The sequence below is a fragment of the Channa argus genome, chromosome 13 (assembly GCF_033026475.1).
Source record: "Channa argus isolate prfri chromosome 13, Channa argus male v1.0, whole genome shotgun sequence".
Lineage (NCBI taxonomy): Eukaryota > Metazoa > Chordata > Actinopteri > Anabantiformes > Channidae > Channa > Channa argus.
Window position 1 is genome coordinate 9,128 of NC_090209.1, and position 20,059 is coordinate 29,186.

The following is a 20,059-nucleotide window of genomic DNA, read 5'->3' on the forward strand; positions in this document are numbered from 1 at the left end:
GGATAGGAAGAAAATTATCTTTTGAGAGTGTAATTTAATTCAGAGGAGAGGGGAAAGCTGAAAGAGGAAATAAGGGGACCTGGTCATGTAAATCCACAACAGGTGGTGTCATACTGGTCATTTTACTGTGAAAGAAACTGTTGGCGGTGGGCCTCTGTCCGTAATATATGGCCACAGAGTTCTCACATGCCTCTGGACAATGCATGTGACGCTCGGTCCCCGAGGGACAGTTATATCTCCCTTTCACCCTGGATACCTCTGACTTCAGGTACAACTCAGAGCCCTGCCACCTTCAGAAGTTTTATGATGACTCTGCGGTTGTTAGATGTATGCAGGTTGGTGATGTCAAGGAGAATCAATCAGTGGTGTTCAGTGCTGGACAGTTTTGTTATGCACAACAATGTCCAGCTTAACATCAGTAAAACAAAGGAACTGGTGGTATATACTTCAGGAAGGGATTCCTGTCAATCATCTTTCCATAGAGGGAGAGGCGGTGGAAGTAGTTTCGGAGTAAAAATATTGTATGGTGTCCACCTGTACAATAAACTGGACTAGTCAGTTATTGCAGCATCAATATACAGGAAAACCGCAGGCTTTATTTTCTATGACTAATGAGTCTGTGGTAGCCAGCTCCATCTTCTATGCTGTGGTTTGCTAGGGCAGCAATATGAAGGTGGCAGACAAACATAGAACAAATAATCAATTTTCAAAACGAGGTGTATAATTTAAAATCATTTTAAAGTGGAGATTAGGTGCTTTCCGAAGAAAAGCATAAACATACATTCCTTGTACAGGTAGTCTGCCTGGTTGCTACAAAATTCTAATGTGATTAAAAAGAAAAGAACAATACTCAAGTGTACATATTACAAAAGCATGATCTTTCTTTATATTGATAATCATTTATTTCCACCTTAAATGTGTTCAGTTCTCCTAATGCTGAAAGACCAACTACCCTCTCACTCTAACATTTAAGTTACTGTTTTCTGCCAAGAAGAGGTAACAGCACAAACTAAAGCTAGAAATGCAAACACAAGTTAATATAATAAAGCCATATTAAAAGCCAGCAGTGCACAGTTACCACAGAGACAACACTAGCTGTTGCAGCTTTCAGCAGTTTATCTTTGCTGGCCAGCTGTGAATGCTTGATGGCTTTGGTGGCCTCTGTGCTGTAGTCCAGCTTGTATAAGTAGCCCCAGTTATCAGACTCTGTTATCAGATTGTGTTTGAAATGCTCAATTAGGAGCAGGACATTGACCCATAGTGTCCCTGTCTTCAAACTCTAGGTGAGGAAACTGTATAGTGGAGAGACTGGTTGAGCTAGAAGTAGGTAGGATCCACGCTTTTCTCAGCCTGACTGTTCCTAGGGGCAGAGACCCAAAAAGGAAGCACAAGCTGTATTCTTTAAGAGCACAAAAAGGTAAAATGACACATTTTAAATCCCCTGGCAGGTTGATGCAGAAAATGGAGAGGTGTGTTTGTCCTATTTAGATATGCTGTCAGACCTGTTTTAAAAAATTAGTGTATCTCAAAAAAAACAGGCGAGGAGAAATCTATAAACACAAGCCATCCAACAATAGTGAAATTGACAGCAACAGCAGTAATGACTTACAAGGGAAACAGCAATGCCTCCTGTAAATTTCTGCTTACATCAAAGACTTATAGGAGGTATTTCATTACCCTCGTAAGTCATTACTTACAAGCTGTTGCCGTCACATTTTTACTATTGTTGGATGTCCTATTTATAGATTTCTCTTTGTCACTCTTTGCCACTCCTCCCTCTATGACCCTTTGATTTTGTGGGATTGGTCAAGAGCTTTTTTTGTGCCACACTTCTCCAACAATAAAGATCAAGCATCAAGGCCAGTATTTGTTCTCCGTCTGAAAGCAGTGACTGTAGTGGTGTGTCAAAGGCAGGAACAGACTAAAAGCAATGGATGACGTATATAAAGCAGCGGTGAGTACAATCAACGGCAAGTATAAAATGAAGTGTTTTTTCTCTATTTGATGAAACATGTCTTCGATGGAACTTCAGAAAATCCTGGAACAAATCCATGATGTGCTTCAACACACAGTGTCATATGCATGAAATGGGCAGTCTTTAGTGGCATGTTTTTGATCAAATTTACCACAGTAACTTAATGTGTATTTTTCTATTGTCAAGTTCAGTTATCATTGAATAGAAGCACTATAGCAAAAACCTAACCTTCAAAACAAACATTCCAGCCAACAAATAGGGTTCATAGTGTAACTTTCTGTAAAGATCAATTATATAATGTCTTTTACAAAAGTATAAGTAGTATGTTTGTCCACACAAAAAACAAGATTCCTTGTGTTTCTTCAAATTGTGTACATGTAGGTTTGACAAGCCCACAGAGAACATAGCGTGACCAGTTGCTGTGACTAAAGGATCCTTCTGTGGATTACAGCAAAACAAAAAATATAGTTTTGGGGTTGGGGGGGTTGGGGGGGTGAGAGACAGGACAGCTGAGGGCTAATAAAACAAATGGGCTACAATGGCATTTGCCCACCCAACCAAAAATAGTAAGTGTGACATTGCAGCCCTGCTACACTAAGGGCAGCACATACTGGAGAGGATGTGTAATGTTGCTGAGTTTAACTGTGTTTAAAAAAGTCTTGATTTAATTTTGATTTTCTTTCCTTTCAGGTTGAGAACTTAACAGAGGAACAGAAAAATGGTGAGTAAACTACTACTAAGCAGACAATTCACTATTGTATATTGTTACTATCTTCTCTATATGACTCAATTAAAAAAATATCATGCAGCATTAAACAAGGAACACTACAATGGCTTTCAAGGAGATGTAATTTCTACATACTTCAATTAATAATTACTAGTTTCAAGGATGTCTCTGAAAAAGAAATTTGTAGCTTAATATTGATTAAAGTGAAATACATAAAATAGATTATTAAAATAGACATTAAATGTACCAATCATTTACTTTTAAGAAATTGTAAAAGTAAAGTTTCCAAAGATTAAGGAATAGTTTTAATGCTGTTCATTCTTCTTCTTTTGCAATCATTCTTATGTCCATTAATCTGTTATGAAATCACAAAGAATTGTAAACTAGTTAGGACTTGACTGCCCTTAGTTTTTCAATTGTTTGGTGTGGATTTTAGTCAGTAATCCTTGGTGGTATATGTTGGATGGTTTTGTAGTCATATATTAAACACTTATCTCCTTGTCAAACTTTTAACAGTTGCTGTGTCTCTTCTAGAGTTCAAGGCTGCATTTGACATTTTTATCCAGGATGCAGCAGATGGCTGCATCAGCACCAAAGAGTTGGGGAAGGTGATGAGAATGCTGGGACAGAATCCCACCCCCGAAGAGTTACAGGAGATGATTGATGAGGTGGATGAGGATGGTATGTCTGCATTACTAAGGCAGTGACTTCATTGTCTGTCATTGGGTGTACTAAAATTGTTTTATTCCTAAAGCAGATTTTATTTTAGAGGGAACTGGATTTGAGAAGTTAAATAACTTAACTAAGAGGATACTTATTTTTTATAATTTCACTGTACATGTTCACAGGCAGTGGCACAGTAGACTTTGATGAGTTTTTGGTAATGATGGTTCGCTGCATGAAGGAGGAAAGCAAAGGAAAATCAGAAGAGGAGTTGGCTGAACTTTTCCGCATGTTTGACAAGTAGGCTTTCAAACTGATATTTCTGTTGAATAAATATACAATCCCTCACCAAACTTAAATGGCACAAATTTACAAAAACAACTCAGCATAGTGTAGTGCAAAAAATAATAATTTGTTAAGATGTTCCAGACTATAATACTGATTCCTTTATCCTGTGTTGAGGAATGGAGATGGCTATATAGACTTAGAAGAACTGAAGACCATGCTTGGGTCCACTGGAGAGCCCATCACTGAAGATGACATAGAGGAACTGATGAAGGATGGAGACAAAAACAACGATGGCAAAATTGATTATGATGGTATGAAAATCCAACCATTATTAGTACACAACAGTTGTAAGTCCTACAGCATTCATATTCCAAGATTAAACAATTAAAGTTTGCAAGAAAAATTTGTGATGGGCGATACCAACATTTTTGCTTTTGATAAAATACTATAAACCTAAGTTTATAGTACTTTTTCATCGATACCGATACAATTCCAGTACGATACTGGTGGTCGGGAAAACGAACGAGAATAGGGAAATCAGGGACTGGAGACAGACTGAGGTGGAACTGAGTGGTGGGAAGCCTCAGCTGGCGGGGAGGAGAACTGGGGGGACACATACAGACGTTAAGAAAGAAATGACACATCTAACAAAAGCAGTGAAAAACCTAACTTCTGACAGGTTCTAGTTAGGGTAGTACGTGTACATAAATGGCATTACGTTTTTTTCTGACTTCCCTATATTAAAATATCGCTCTATTTTTAGTTGAAAAGTGCCTCCAGATGATGACTTTAAAGGAATCTTCAGTTCAGATTATGTTGTCTTGATCACACTATGGAGTTTGTAATCATAGTCAGCCTGCCACAGCTCCCCAAGCTGGCATAACCTGAACACCTACAATGCTTTAAAGAAGTATTCATACCCCGTAGAATTTTTTACATTTTGTCACATTACAAGGACAAAGTAAATGTATTTTATTAGGATTTTATGTGATAGACTAAGACAAAGTGACACATAATTGTGAAATTAAAGGAAAATGATAAATGGTTTTCAAAATTTATTTCAAATAAATATATGAAGAGTGTGGCATGGATTTGTGTACATGTAGGCTTGACAAGCCCCCTTTACTCTAATACCCTTAACTACAATCCAGTGAAACCAATTGCTTTCGTAAATCACCTAATTAGCAAATAGAGTCCACTTGTGTGTAATTTGTAATACACATAGTAATGTAATACAGCTGTTCTCTGAAGCCCTCAGAGGTTTGTTAGAGAACATTAATGAACAAACAGCATCATGAAGTCCAAGGACACCAGGTTATAAAAAATTTTAACAACTCATGGAGCACTGTACAATCTATCATGCAAAAATGTATGGAGTAATGCCTCCAAACCTACCAAGACATGGCCGTCCACCTAAACTGACAGGCCGGGCAAGGAGAGCATTAATCAAAGAAGGAGCGAAGATGCCCATGGTAACTCTTGATGAGCTGCAGAGATCCCCAGTTCAGGTTGGAGAATCTGTCCACAGGACAACTACTAGTCATGCAACTCCACAAATCTGGCCTTTATTAAGCAGTGGCAAGAAGGAAGCCATTGTTGAAAGAAAGACATGAGAAGTCCTTTTTGCACTTTGTGACAAGCCATGTGGGAAGGCAACATGTGGAAGAAGGTGCTCTGGTCGGATGTGAAGAAAATGTAACTTTTTGGCCTAAATGCAAAATGCTATGTGTGGCAGAAACCTAAGACTGCACACCCTGAACACAGCATCTCCATCATGAAACATGGTGGTGGCAGCATCATGGTGTGGGGATACTTTTCTTTAGCAAGGACAGGAAAGCTGTTCAGAGTTGATGAGAAGATGGATGGAGCCAAATACGATGCAATCTTTGAAGAAAACCTGAGACTGGAGAGGAGGTTCACCTTCCAGCAAGACAATGACCCTAAAAATACAGCCATTTTGCAAAGGAGAATGAGCAAATGTTTTAGTCTCTAGATGTGCAAACCTGGTAGAGATCATACCCCAAATGACTTGCAGCTATAATTGCAGCAAAAGGTTATTGCAGTCAATAATAATGACAATAATGAAAATAATAATAGTAGTTAGTGAAAACAACAAGCACAGTAACTGCACTGTCTAAAAAATTCATCCGATTGCCGAAAGCAGCTACTGTGATGATATACAGACCTATAAAAGTTTTTTGCAGTTTGTTTATAAAAATGGTCCTCAGTGTACCAAAAACTGAGACTGTCAAATAAAAAAACTCATAAATAATTAACTCGGCAAACTCTTAAGCATGCTTTTTTGGAAGATTGGAGAACTGGAAGGATGTTTGTAGTTGTTGTTTCAGACTAGTTAGTCTTGCTTTTGGTACAGCATGTCAAAGCTCACATCGACTGTGTCAGGGAAACAAATAAGGCAACAATAACAATCCCATACAAACAATTCAGACAATAATCACAGACAAATATACATCCAAACATAGTTAAGGGCAGGTTGTTTTCAGCTCATGACCCGGTTTATTGTCCTTATAGCAGATGAATTGAAACCTCTGCTGTAGCCTTTTTGATCTGGCAGGTAAGGACCTGTAGCTCCTCCCAGAGGGCATCAGTGTGAAGAGATGAATGGGGTGAGAGGGGTAAAAGGTGATTTTTGTTGATGTTTGTTGTGTTATGGATGTGAAGTATAGTGTATCTATGATTGGGAGTGTTATTTTAGGGTTAAAAGATTTTAAAGATTTGTCTATTATGCACTATAGTTTTTTATGTGAATGAGAGTCCAAATTACTGTACCAGACCAGTTACCAGTTATTGAAGAGGTGAGTATACTTTCAATTATTTCAATTATTTGTGTATAATTGGAGGAAAATGTTATGTATGACTTTGAATCTTTTATTGACATTTTTTTAGATATAATCAGAATGCAATTCACATTTGAGATTATTAGTGATGTGTGTGCCTAAGAATTTGAGTCCATGATGGTTATTGGTTGATTAAAAATGTAGATAGGAGCATACGGGAGAAATTATTGATAAGTTCCAGTGGTTTTGATGTGTTGAGCTGTAGGTTGTTCTTTTAGCACTAAGTGACTACTTGGGGTGGCGGTGGTGTAGTTTGTACACACAAATGTATAGAAGAAGAAATAAATAGGCCAAACGGGATCAGAAGTGAATTTATGCATGGGTGACATAGACAGCATATCCACACAAAAATATTAAAAGTTGTAATAATTAGAAGTAAATAAATGATTATATAACTAAATGTAGAAATAATACATAGATAAAAAGAAATATAAATAGTATTAAATGCAATTTATGCAATAAATGCATAAATTAATATAAGTAGATAATCTATTTGCAAATTGCACATTGTATTCAATTCAACTTTATTTATATGGCGCCAATTCACAACAAAGTCATCTCAAGGCACTTTACAGAAGAAAGTCAAGACTATAAAGATGTATATAGATGAACCCAACAACTCCACCTTGAGCAAGCCCTGGGCAACAGTGGAGAGGAAAAATTCCGTTTAACGGAAGAAACCTCCACCAGAAGCAAGCTCAGGGTGGACGGCCATCTGCCTTCACCAGTTGGGGTGAGTGGGAAGTGAAGAGAGAAAATAAAAGCGCAACAAAAGCAACAACAAAACATTGGGCAGTCGGTAGAACCAGTAGCTGCACACTGGAAAACACATAGCATTAAAGCCAGGGACACCTGCAGAAAGGGACAGAGAGGGAGACAGAGAAAGAGAGAGACAACCATGAGAGAAAACACACAGAATTAATTTCATGTTATACAGTAGTGACAATTGTGGGGTGAGAGGAGAGGAGAATGAAAGGAGGAGGGGGGGTCCGCCAGCAGTCTAGGCCTATAGCTTATACTAAGTATAAGCTATTATCAAAGAGGAAGGTTTTAAGCCTAGATTTCAAAGTAGAGAGGGTTTCTGATTCCCAAATCTGGGAGCTGGTTCCACAGGAAAGGAGCTTGATAGCTAAAGGCTCTGCCTCCCATTCTACCTTTGGAAATTCTGGGAACCACAAGTAGGCCTGCATTCTGAGAGCGAAGTGGTCTACTGGGATGATATGGTTCTATCAGGTCTTCTATATATGATGGAGCCTGACCATTCAGAGCTTTATATGTAAGAAGCAGGGTTTGAAATTCTATTCTAAATTTAATGGGAAGCCAATGGAGAGAAGCTAGTAAAGGTGAAATATGATCTCTCTTGCTAGTTCCAGTCAGCACTCTTGCTGCAGCATTTTGGATTAATTGCAGGCTCTTTAGGGAGTTACTGGGACAACAATAAAGTAGGGAATTACAGTAGTCCAACCTAGAGGTAACAAATGCATTAGAATAGTTTTTCGGCATCACTTTAAGACAGGACGCTCCTAATTTTGGCAATGTCCCTTAGGGAGATGAAGGCTGTTAGAGATTTGTTTTATATGTGAGATAAAGGACAAATCCTTGTCAAAAATAAGTCCTAGGTTCCTTGCAGTGGTACTGGTGGCCAGACTTATTAACTGATTTATTTATTTTCATCTGGTTCCATAGATAAATTTAGCTGGGTATCATCAGCATAGCAATGGACATTTATGGAGTGTTTTCTAATAATGTTGCCTAAAGGAGATATATATAATGTAAAAAGTATTGGTCCTAGCACAGAGCCTTGTGGAACTCTGTAGCTAATCTCCATGTACATGGAGGATTCATCATTAACATGAACAAATTAAACGATATCAGATAGATGAGATTTAAACTAACCTAGTGCAGTTCCTTTAATCCCAATTTTGTGTTCCAGTCTTCGTAATAAAATGTCAAGTATTAGACCATTATCTGATGCCAAGAGAAGATTGTTGGTGACTTTTACCAGTGCTGTTTCTGCACGACTGAGGCACAGGAAGGTAGAGCGGTTGTCCACTAATCTCTCAGTTGTTGGTTCAATCCCCGGCTTCTCCGTTCACATGTCGAAGTGTCCTTGAGCAAGAGACTGAACCCCAACTTAGTTGCTCCCGGTGAGTGTTGGCCAGCTGCATGGCAGCTCCCCCATCGGTGTATGAATGTGTGTGTGATTGTGAGTGTGAGTGGGTGAATAAGATGCAGTGTAAAGCGCTTTGAGTGCCAATAGGTAGAAAAGCGCTATATAAGTGCAGAACATTTACCATTTACCATGATGAACCCCCAACTGAAAATCCTGACTGAACGTCTTCATACTAATTATTTCTTTGAAGGTGATCACATAATTCTTTTGCAACTACTTTTTCAATTATTTTAGAAATAAAGGGGAGATTATATATTGGTCTGTAATTGGCTAAAACACCTGGGTCAAGACAGGGTTTTTTAAGTAATGGTTTAATTACAGCTACCTTATAGGCCTGTGGTACATAGCCTGTTTCTAAAGATAGATTGATGATATCTAATATGAATGTATCTATTAAGGGTAAAGCTTCCTTGAACAGTCTAGTTCGAATAGAGTCTAGCAGACAGGTTGCTGGTTTAGATGAGGTAATAATTGAAGTTAGCTCAGAGAGATCTATGGGTAAAAAGCAGTCTTAGAGGGATTGGGGCCTTATTGATGATTCTAGCACTGTTGTACGTAAAGATCTGTAATATTTGGGGGATGGATCTGGTGAATTCTTTCTCTAATAGCTACAATTTTATTCATAAAGACGGTCATGAAGTCATTGCTGCTCAGAGTTAAGGGAAAACTAGGCTCAACAAAACTAAGGCTCTTAGTCAGCCTGACTACAGTGCTGAACAGAAACGAGGGGTTGTTCTTGTTTTCTTCTATTAATGATGAATAATATGTTGTTCTGGCATCACTGACAGCTTTTATGTATATTTTTAAACAGTTTTACCAGGCTAAATGAGATTTTTCAATATTTCTGGAACGCCACTTCCTTTCTAACACTATCAAGTATTGTATGTAGTGAAGCTGCAGAATTGTCACCAAGATATTCAACTTGTGCAGGAGTAACATAAAGGTAGCTACTATTGTATCGGCATGTGGTGAAGCAAATGATGCAATAATTATTTCTTTAAATTTGTTTACAGATTTTTTACTTAAGCAGCTGCTATAGTGGATTTTTTCCCTAACTGCTGTATAGTCCATTATTGTAAATTAAAATGTTTAGAAAATGTATTAGAAATTGGTCAGAGAGAAGAGACTTGTGTGGAAATATTGTTAAATTATCCGTTTAAATTCCATACATAAGGATAATGTCAAAGGTGTGACTAAAACAGTGAGTGGGTTTATTTACATTTTGGGAAAAACCAATTGAATCCAACAATGAATTAAGTGGAGTGCTGAATGCTGAGGCCGTTACTGTCAGCATCTACATGAATGTTAAAGTCAGTCACTATAATGACTTTATCTGTACTAAGCACTAAATCATTCAATATCTGACTAGTGGTTGCCCACTAGTGTCCAACCACTTGGTCCTACTAGTTGAACAAAAATGCTTACTAATTACAACAAAAATGAATTCCAAAAACCTTACTAGTTAACTAGTTGAAGCATGTTTGACCTTACTAGTTAACCAGTGAGTCTGAACATCTTTACTAGTAGTGCTAGTAAGATCCACAACATTGACTTGTTAACTGGTGACAGACATCTTCATCATATTAGTTAATTAGTAAGGTCCAAGATGCTTTCTAGTTAAATTAGTAAGGTGCAAGTCGTCCACAAGTTACACTAGTGACTGACATTTGACCTGACTACTAAGCTAGTAAGGCTGAAAACATGTACTAGCTAACTAAAAAGAGCCAAAATGCTAAATACAAATGAGGAGGCAGGAAATTTAACCCTATAAAGCCTTGTAAGCTGTCACTGTTGTGAACTGCCAGCTGCAAGTTTGAACGATTTAATAATAATAAATAATTTAATAAATTTCTCTTAACAATAATAAAAATAGATACTGCATTGACAATGTGCAATATATTTATACTTTTTTTGCCTTTTTAACTGTGAAACTAATGTAATAATTGTCTGTCTTCAGCAAATAAAAATATTCTATATATAAATAGCCACTATATACTTTAAAATAAAGGCCCACAGCAGTGGCAATTAAAGTTTTGTAAATAAAAATACTATACTGCAAAATGCAATGGCAATGCCAAACTGTATAGATTTAGATATGTTTTATTTTAAAATCATACAGATAATATACTGTAGCCTAAAAAAATTGTCATTTATTCTAACAAAATGTTTTAGTCATGGTATAAAAACTAAAATAACACGCCATACAAAAAAATGCTGCTAAATAGAGTAGCTCATCATAGTTCAGAACAGGCACCTTTAGGCTTTTTAAGACACTGCCACTAGCTTTAGTAGTAGCACCAGTCAAACTAGTGACTAGTCATACTAGCATTACTAGTGGCACATTGAGCAAGACGCACTAGCTTTACTAGTGACACTTGTAGCCCTAAAAGGACTCTTGGCACTAGTCAAAATCAGAACTTGGGATTAAGAGTATAAAAGAAAGGTATTTTAAAATAAAAAGGGCTTTATAATGATCATATCAATTGGTCAATCAACTTTAGTTTAGCATTATTACAAATGACATGTATGTTAACTAAAACATCTGACATTTTACCATTTAACTAGCTCAATGCAAACATCAACCAGTGCACAGTTTTTTCAAAGTAGTATGATGGAGATGTCAACTAGTGCGCCAGAAATTTTGACCAGTCCCCGTATTAGGGTCTTACTAGTTAACTAGTAACAATATGAGTACTACTATGTAGTACTTGTTTACTTGTCTATTTTTTTGCCTCAATAGTTAAATAGTAATATTAAAAACATCTCAAGTAGTGTGACTACTGAAATAATTGACTTATACTAGTTCAGTAATTAATCACTAGTAATCCTAACTATAACAACTAATAAAGAAAAAGCATGTATAACTTGTGATCCAGTGGATGTTTTGGAGCTTATTAGAACTACTAGTAGAGATTGTAAGCCTCAATATCTTACTAGTAGGACAGAAGAGGCTTGAGGTAGTGAATTCGTCACCATTTTTGGCTTAACTATTGCACGTTTTTGGCTAGTTACTAGTAAACTATTAAGCAATTTTGTTGAGCTAGTAGGGCCAAGTAGCAAACTAGTGCACTTACATATCCAAGTAGTGCACTTATTTGGGAAACTAGTAGAGAAAATCAGGGATATGTAATAAATGCTCAACTGGCTTGCAATAGCTGCATACATCTTTCATTTATCTCCAGCTGTGCAGTCACTCTACTATGACACAAACACACATACAGAGAGAGAAAAGTCATAAAGCAGCGGTTTCCGTCACTCTACAGCAAAAAAATTCAAGCAAGGCTTGCAAAAGGAGTTAAAGATGGAGGAGGAATGAGGTTACTCTTCTACTGCATGTATAATTGGATTTTCCATTACGAGGTCTCTTAAGTGCAGAATTATGGCAGTTTTTAGTTTCACCGTAGTGAACATTTAAAGTACACCTTTAATGTAACAAAGGCACACAGGTTTCAGTTGTAGGCAGTTAACATCATATTTCATCAGCAGAAGCAACAGCCTGTGTTCAGTCCTCGTTGTGTGAAGATCAACTTGTGAATAGAAGTCTACCTGTGCAAGTCCACCGTGCAAGGACAAAATAAGTCACACTATTTTCACCTTGTACTCTATTTGCTATACTTCACCTTTATTTTATTTTAACATTCCTGTGTGATTTCAGTGTTCTCTTCCCCAAACAAAGGACATGTCACTCTCACAGAAAAATGTTTCCTCCCCGACACACTGCCCCAACTCTGTGCCCAAGCTCCTCAAATGCTGTCTATGTTTGGCAGCACATATCTATGTGAGCAACTGTTCTCTTTGATGAAAATGAACAAAATACCTTGAATGCAAACTGAGCAAATTGAGCTTGAATGAATGTTGTCTTTATGCACGTTTTCTACTCCAAGGCATGGACTGTTGATAGTTTTTATTTTTGGTTGTTTTGTAGTTGGCCTGTGAAAAAAGATTAAAAAGGAACTCAAAAGGCTACAGATAGAGAGAGACATAATAAGAAACGAATACCACTGATGTGTGTTTTCTTTCAAATGTAATTTCTCATATGTTTATAATATTAAGCTTTGGTTGTTCCAGATTCAATGTTTAAGCAAAACTAAAGTTTCCACATGAAAAAGTTCAACATTACGTATCTGGAAAGAAGGGAAAACATGCACAATTGCAGTAAAATTTTCAATAAATATTGAGTTTGGCCTGCAACTTCATCCCAGTTTTTAATTTTGGCTCACTTTGAATTTGAATTTGACACCCCTGGGTCAAATTCTATGATGGTTGAGAATAACCAAGTAAAGATCCTGCGGAACTTCCAAATACAGACTGGTAATAGCAAACCAACCCGATAGACTAGTGGTGGACAAACAGAAGAACAAGGCAGTAGTGTTAGATGTAGCAATCCCAAGTAACAACAACATCAGGAAGAAGGAACATAAGAAGCTCAAGAAATACCAAGTGATGAAAGAAGAGTTGGGAAAGATGTGGAAGGCACAATTGGTCCCTGTGGTAGTGGGAACAATGCGGGCTATGAGTCCAGCAGATCCCAGGAACAACATCTGAGATCCGTGACCACAAGAGTGCAGTCCTAGGAACAGCTAAGATATTGTGAAGGGCCCTGTGAGTGAAGACTAGGTCATCAATATGTCATAAGTCATAGTGCCTTGAAGATTAACAGAAGAATTTTAAAATCAATTCTGTATTCTACAGGAACCCTATATTATAAGGCTAACATTGGGATTCTGTTTTGTTGGTGCTTTTACTGCTTTAATACCTATATGACAGTGGATCATGAAATCCTCTCATCCTGTTTGAGGCACTGTTTGGAAACAAAGGTATTATTCTTAGTTGTTCCAGTTCCTCCTTCCACTGCTATGCAGATGACATTCAGATATATTTACCTTTAAAGGCAATGAGAGGCATGTCATTACAATCATTGTTTAACTTTAAGAGACTTGAGAACATGGCTGACTTAAGTTTTTACATCCTAATTAAAAACAAAATGGGGTGTGTGCTGTTTAGTGACCCAGCTACTATATTCACCTTTAACCAAAGTTGTAGTCCCCTGGCTCCACAATCTGAAGCCAACTAGGAAACCTAGGACTGATTTTTGATAATGATTTGAGTTTTGAAAAGCAGATCACCTCAACTATGAAGTACAACCTTCTCCAGCTGAGTATCCCTTTAGAGTATTCTAAATATGTCGTCCCTTTTTTTTAAGTATTTTGAAATAGCAGTACATGGTTTAATCTTTTCCAGGCTTGAATACTGTTATGCATTGTACTATGATGTTAATCGGTTGTCTTTCTCTTGTCTGTAAAAGGCTGAAATGGCTGCAAAGTGCTAACAATTTAGGTGACAGGATATCAAAGGAGGAGTGAATAGATGATACGTTTAATTCCTGTATGAAAATAGGAGTAAAACTGAAAGAGGAAGATATGGAAAAAAACAATATGGCTCAAAGCAATACCTAATTGTAGTGATAGACGGTCTTGTGTTAATTTTGTTAATTGTTGACAATCATCTATAGTGAGTGAGAAGTTTGCAGAACGATTTTGGTTTAAAATATAGTTAGTCTTAATAATTATATATAATATTTGCTACTTTTTGTTTGTAGTACTTAATAGGTTTGGGGCCTCTTGGACCATTTAGGTTTATTCATCAGCTCCTTCATATTAATGAAGTGAGCTTGCAACTTTTTCATCTGTATTTCAGCCAAACTGGAGTGCCTTTTCCTCTAGCAAATGTCATTATTGATGAAGGGGTATAATCTAAAACTGGTCTTTCAACTGTGCTTAAAAGGATCTAAATTGTCAAAACCAGTCTGTCATGTGTCATTAAAGCAGGTGAGCAGATCATCAACATGGGAAAACTGGGCATGTCTTTTATTGTACCAGAGAAAGCAATTAAAAAGGGATTAGAAAATAATGCAGCAGAGGTGTTATTAAACGTGCCTAAGAGCACAGTGTAGGTCTGTGCTGTAAGAACTGCTTTTAAAACATCTACTGAGATACCCAGTGTAAAGACCAAGTAAAAAATATAGCCTTTATTATGAGTAACAATCTTCACATCCTAAAAAAAACAACATAGTTTAATTGTATTCCGAAATTTACAACAGGGGCATTTTTTTTATCATCCATATGTAAATTAAAGTGGCCTATAATAATTTTGTGTATACGGCTGTTCCATTTCAGGAGTCGCCACAGCGAATCATGTGCCTCCATCTAACCCTGTCCTTTGCATCCTCTTCTCTCACACCAACTAACTTCATGTCCTCTCTCACTACATCCATAAATCTCCTCTTTGGTCTTCCTCTAGACCTCCTGCCTGGCAGCTCCAACCTCAGCATCCTTCTACCGATATATTCACAGTTTCTCGTCTGAACATGTCCATACCACCTCAATCTGGCCTCTCTGACTTTATGTCCCAAACATCTAACATGAGCTGTCCCTCTGATGTCCTCATTCCTGATCCTGTCCATCCTCGTCACTCCCAAAGAGAACCTCAACATCTTAAGCTCTGCTACCTCCAACGCTGCCTGCTGTCTTTTCTTAAAGACAGGAGCCTATATGGCTTAGCCTATAGGCTAAGCTTCATTCCTCTGTTTTCCAGAGCAGACCTCCACCTCTCTAGATTTTCCTCCACCTGCTCCCTGCTCTCACTACAAATCACAATGTCAACTGCAAACATCATAGTCCATGGAGATTCCTGTCTAACCTCATCTGTCAGTCTGTCCATCACCAGAGCAAACAAGAAGGGGCTCAGAGCTGATCCTTGATGCAGACCCACCTCCACCTTGAACTCCTCTGTCACACCTACAGCACCTCACCACGGTCTTACAGCTCTCATACATGTCCTGCATCACTCTAACATACTTCTCTGCCGCTCCAGACGTCCTCATACAATACCACAGCTCCTCTCTCTGCACCCTGTCATACACTTTTTCTAAATCTACGAAGACACAATGCAACTCCATATGAACTTCTCCATCAGCATCCTCAAAGCAAATACTGCATCTGTTGGACTCTTTCTAGGCATGAAACCATATTGCTGTTCACAAATGTTCACCTCTGCCCTTAGCCGAGCTTCCACTACTCTTTCCCACAACTTTATTGTTTGGCTCATGAGCTTTATTCCTCTGTAGTTGCCACATCTCTGCACATCTCCCTTGTTCTTAAAAATGGGCACCAGTACACTTCTCCTCCAGTCCTCAGCATCCTCTCACTCTCCAAGATCTTGTTAAACAAACTAGTCAGAAACTCTACTGCCACCTCTCTTAGTCACTTCCATACCTCCACAGGTATGTCATCAGGACCAACTGCCTTTCTGCTCTTCATCCTCAACGTCCTCCTCACTTCACTCTTACTAATCTTTCCTATTTCCTGCTCCACACCAGTCACCTCTTCTACTCTTCGTTCCCTTTCATTTTCCTCATTCATCAACTCTTCAAAATTCTCCTTCCATCTTCCCATCACACTCCTGGGACCTGTCCATACATTTCCATCCTTAACTTTAATCACACTAACCTGCTGCACATCCTTTCCATCTCTATCTCTTTGTCTGGCCAACCTGTACAAATCCACCTCTCCCTCTTTAGTGTCCAACCTAACATAAAAGTCCTCATATGCTCTTTGTTTGGCCTTTGCCACCTCTACCTTCACCTTACGCTGCATCTCTCTGTACTCCTGTCTACTCTCTTCAGTCCTCTGTGTCCCACTTCTTATTAGCTAACCTCTTTCTCTGTAAACATTTCTGAACTTCCTCGTTCCACCACCAAGTCTCCTTCCCCACTTTCCTCTTTCCAGATGACACACTTCATCATCTGGAAGAAAGTGTTAAATACAGCCATTTCCATCCTCTTTGCAAAGTCTACCACCATCTGTCCTTCTGCGTTCCTGTCCTGAAGACCAAATCTGCACATTACAATCTCATCACCTCTGTTACCTTTACCTACATGCCATTGAAATCTGACCAATCACCACTCTCTCACCTCTGGGAATGCTCTGAATCACTTCATCTAATTCACTCCAGAATTCCGACCGATATGGAAGTCATTGTCATGATTTGCATTTTTATTTGGCATGTGTTTTACATCGGATGCCCTTCCTGATGCAACCCTCTGCATTTATCCAGACTTGGGACTGGCACAAGAAGACACTGACTTGTGCAACCTTGCAGTTGCATTTCTTATATATATATATATATATATATATATATATAGGTCTGCACTTACCTAAAGCCTTTTACAATGTTTCTCATTCAACTATTGGCAATGATATGTGCACACTAACAGAGCGATGGGGGAGCTGGTCCAGCTCACCAGGAGCAACTAAGTTGGGGTTCAGTGTCTTGCTCAAGGACACTTTTAATGTGTGACTGGAGGAGTCGGGGATCAAACCAACAGCTGTGGAATTGGTGCTCGACCTCTCTCCTCCTGTGGCACAGTTGCCCCCATACGTTGTTTGTTTGTTGTAATATACTGGTGTTGCTAACCTGGTTAGAACTGGTATTGGTATAGTAAACTATCTGGTTAACTGTTAAGCGGTTACTACTCTGCCACTGTGCTGCCCAGTTCTAGATCCAAAGAAAAATAAAACCAAACAGACTTTTCAGTTTAAGTTTTAAAGCATTTTAAACAGTTTTAACTTTGAGTTAATTTTTTTAAATTAGAGTCTACTGTATACTATATATACAGTATCCATATTAACTATGTGTGTTCTCTCTGACAGAGTTTCTGGAGTTCATGAAAGGTGTTGAATAAAGTACTCTTCTGGAGGCCTCATACTGCAGCATTCTGAAGTTACTTCATCATCTATGGCTAATCCTGAAGACGTGCCACCACCTTTAGTCTGTTTTTAAAAATAAAAACAACAAGCTGATATCCCCAACAGCCATTCATGTTAGTTATTCGTATACCCAGCCACTCAGTCAGCAAGTTCTGAAACCAAATAATACATGATCATATATATAGTCAACAAACCGTCCAGACTAATGTGGATTACTTACAAATTGGTATTATTTTCATTTGATTATTAATTTAACTTTTACCTGGAGGCATTTAACTTGTCCAATGAAAATAAAATCTAACAAACTCTGCGTATCTATTTGTCTTATTTCAAATATTCTGAATATCAATTAAAATGCATTTATATAGTGTAAAGTGACAACAAAATTCATTGAGGCAAATAGTGAGGTTAAGACTTTATCAAATTAGAGAGAATCCAACACTTCCCAGTGTAGAGAAAAAACAAAAACTCTGATAGAACCAGGCATAGTTCATTTGGCCATTTGCCTCAACCAGATGAGGTGAGTGTAGAGTGGGGAGAGAAAAGGAAAGAACAAACAGAAAAAACACTGAGCAGGTTGGTAAGGACAGTAACTGCAAATGGGAAACATACAGCTGTAAAGTCAGAGACACAGTGCACAGAGAGGGAGAAACCCAAAATATAGGCATAGTAACAAATGTGTACAAGAAGGAGAAGGAGAACAGATTCTTGCAGGACATTTATTAATGCAGCATGTCTATGGCAAATTGTAAAATAAAGGGCAGTATAACTATAACAAGATGATTCAGCCAGCTGTATGTAGGAATGGTATGTGAGGACCCCTGAGCCATAAATCATACCAAGTCTCACACAGCATTATAATCTCACACGTAGACTACTATAATCTTTTACACATGCTACTATAGCCTTTTTTTTATTGACAATTATACATTCTTTTCTTTACTATTATACTCTCTTACACAGATTAATATTTTCTTTAAAACACCCCAGAACACTTTCTTATCTACACTATCATAATCTCCTACAAGTAATACTACTCTCTCTAACATAGACTAACTATAACTATATTCATATGCACATTATATTCTTGGATGATGGTTTGTGAAAAAGAAGATGGTATATGTATTTAATTATGAGAAAAAATGTAAGTGAGGGCAACAGTGTATGTTTAACAAAAGTTTAGCATATGTATAAGTAGATTACATTGTATTTCATACTCAACTGTAGCAAATTAACTTTTATGTCACCCTGTCACCAATGTTTGAAGGAAGGAACAACAAATCGAACTTGGCCCTCAACGGTCCTCGTAAAATAATATGCACTGTATTTGGTCCCCATCATCCCAGCCCTAGTTATGTTACACATTTTGCCAGTTTCAGTAAATCCTATGTTTTGTAATCTCTATCCTGTTCATAACGGTTTCACTGACTTTAAAGTCGTTTACTGGAACAACTATATTGTTTGCAGTCTCTAATTGTGGAGGAATGTCTTCACTGAAATCAAATGTCTCATTTCCTGTAAAAATATTGCTAGGTTACCAGCTTCAGCACTGTTAAGAACACCTCTCTGCCACAGTTGGAGAGGGGTTTGTCCTCCCTGCGTAGATAATCCATGGTTGTTCCACTTTCCGAACTCTGCAACCCCCTTTTCGACTTTTGGCAAGTAGATGTAGTGAAGACAAAAAAGATGGAGCTCATCTGTGGAATCTAGCATGGCTTCATTTTCCATGAATGTAAAGAGATTGCTTAAGTGTTTAAGATACAACTCAATTCAGCTCTGCCCACAATTGTTCTATCCTCTGGTTGTGGACGCTGTATCTAGTAATGACACTGCCTCTATTTAATCCTCTTCTCTCCAGCATGTAGTGGGCAACCCCTGTGTTCTCCATGCGATGGTCACAGCGTATTCTTAAGGAAAGTCTAAAGCTTTCTACACCAGTGCAAAATAGTTCCAATACACTTGATGCCCTGTTATTACTGAGGCACTGCAAATATATGATAGTCTGACTAAAGCCATCAACACATCATGAAAGACCATCGTCCCCTGACGAGTTTATGGATCCCATCTATATGCATGTGGGGAACAAAAAGGTCAATGATACCCACACATTTGCAGTCATGATTAATGAAAAAGGATGTGGTTTGGTTGTTGAGTATATTTAAAGTTAAAGGGCTCAATTTAAAAATTTTGAACTTGTGAGTAAGACATCTGCGAAACTTACCTCTAGTTTAATACAGTGAGAAATGGAATTCATTCCGAAGCATTGTTCATGGGACAGGTATTAGAAAGTTTTACTTTAATAGTGTTTTGTTGTGAAGATGCATTGGCACAATTTATGGGACGATTGCACAATTGCAGTAAAAAACTGACAAATTGTATTGGAAGTTGCTGTGGACAGTAACGAAGTTTGAATAATTATTTTAGTGGTTTCCTGAATGTGTTTTCTGGGGTATAAGTTTGTTTCCACTGCAGTCTATTGTTACAGGCTGCAACATTGAGATTGTGTAAAGTCACAGAGTACATTAATACATTAACGGTTTGTGTATTCAAAGAACATAACTTATCTAATAAATTATAAAAAATACTCACCATAATTGATAGAAAGTT

At 37.8% G+C, this 20,059-nt stretch overlaps 1 protein-coding gene across 1 annotated transcript; it reads left to right on the plus strand.

Moving 5' to 3' along the window:
* Positions 1 to 1,801: 1,801 nt before the first annotated feature.
* Positions 1,802 to 17,762, plus strand: LOC137140040 (troponin C, slow skeletal and cardiac muscles-like). The gene is made up of 6 exons (XM_067528088.1): positions 1,802 to 1,954; positions 2,666 to 2,696; positions 3,237 to 3,383; positions 3,551 to 3,665; positions 3,828 to 3,964; positions 17,396 to 17,762. Exons 1-6 carry the CDS (start codon positions 1,931 to 1,933, stop codon positions 17,425 to 17,427), a joined length of 486 nt encoding a protein of 161 aa, XP_067384189.1. The 5' UTR covers positions 1,802 to 1,930; the 3' UTR covers positions 17,428 to 17,762.
* The last annotated feature ends 2,297 nt before the right edge of the window (positions 17,763 to 20,059 follow it).

Excerpts from the sequence above, each read along its gene's own strand:
- LOC137140040 (XM_067528088.1), top strand. The coding sequence starts at position 1,931 with ATGGATGACGTATATAAAGCAGCG. Across the intron at positions 3,384-3,550 it reads TGATGAGGTGGATGAGGATG|GCAGTGGCACAGTAGACTTT; the intron begins GTATGTCTGCAT and ends ACATGTTCACAG. Across the intron at positions 3,666-3,827 it reads CTTTTCCGCATGTTTGACAA|GAATGGAGATGGCTATATAG; the intron begins GTAGGCTTTCAA and ends TCCTGTGTTGAG.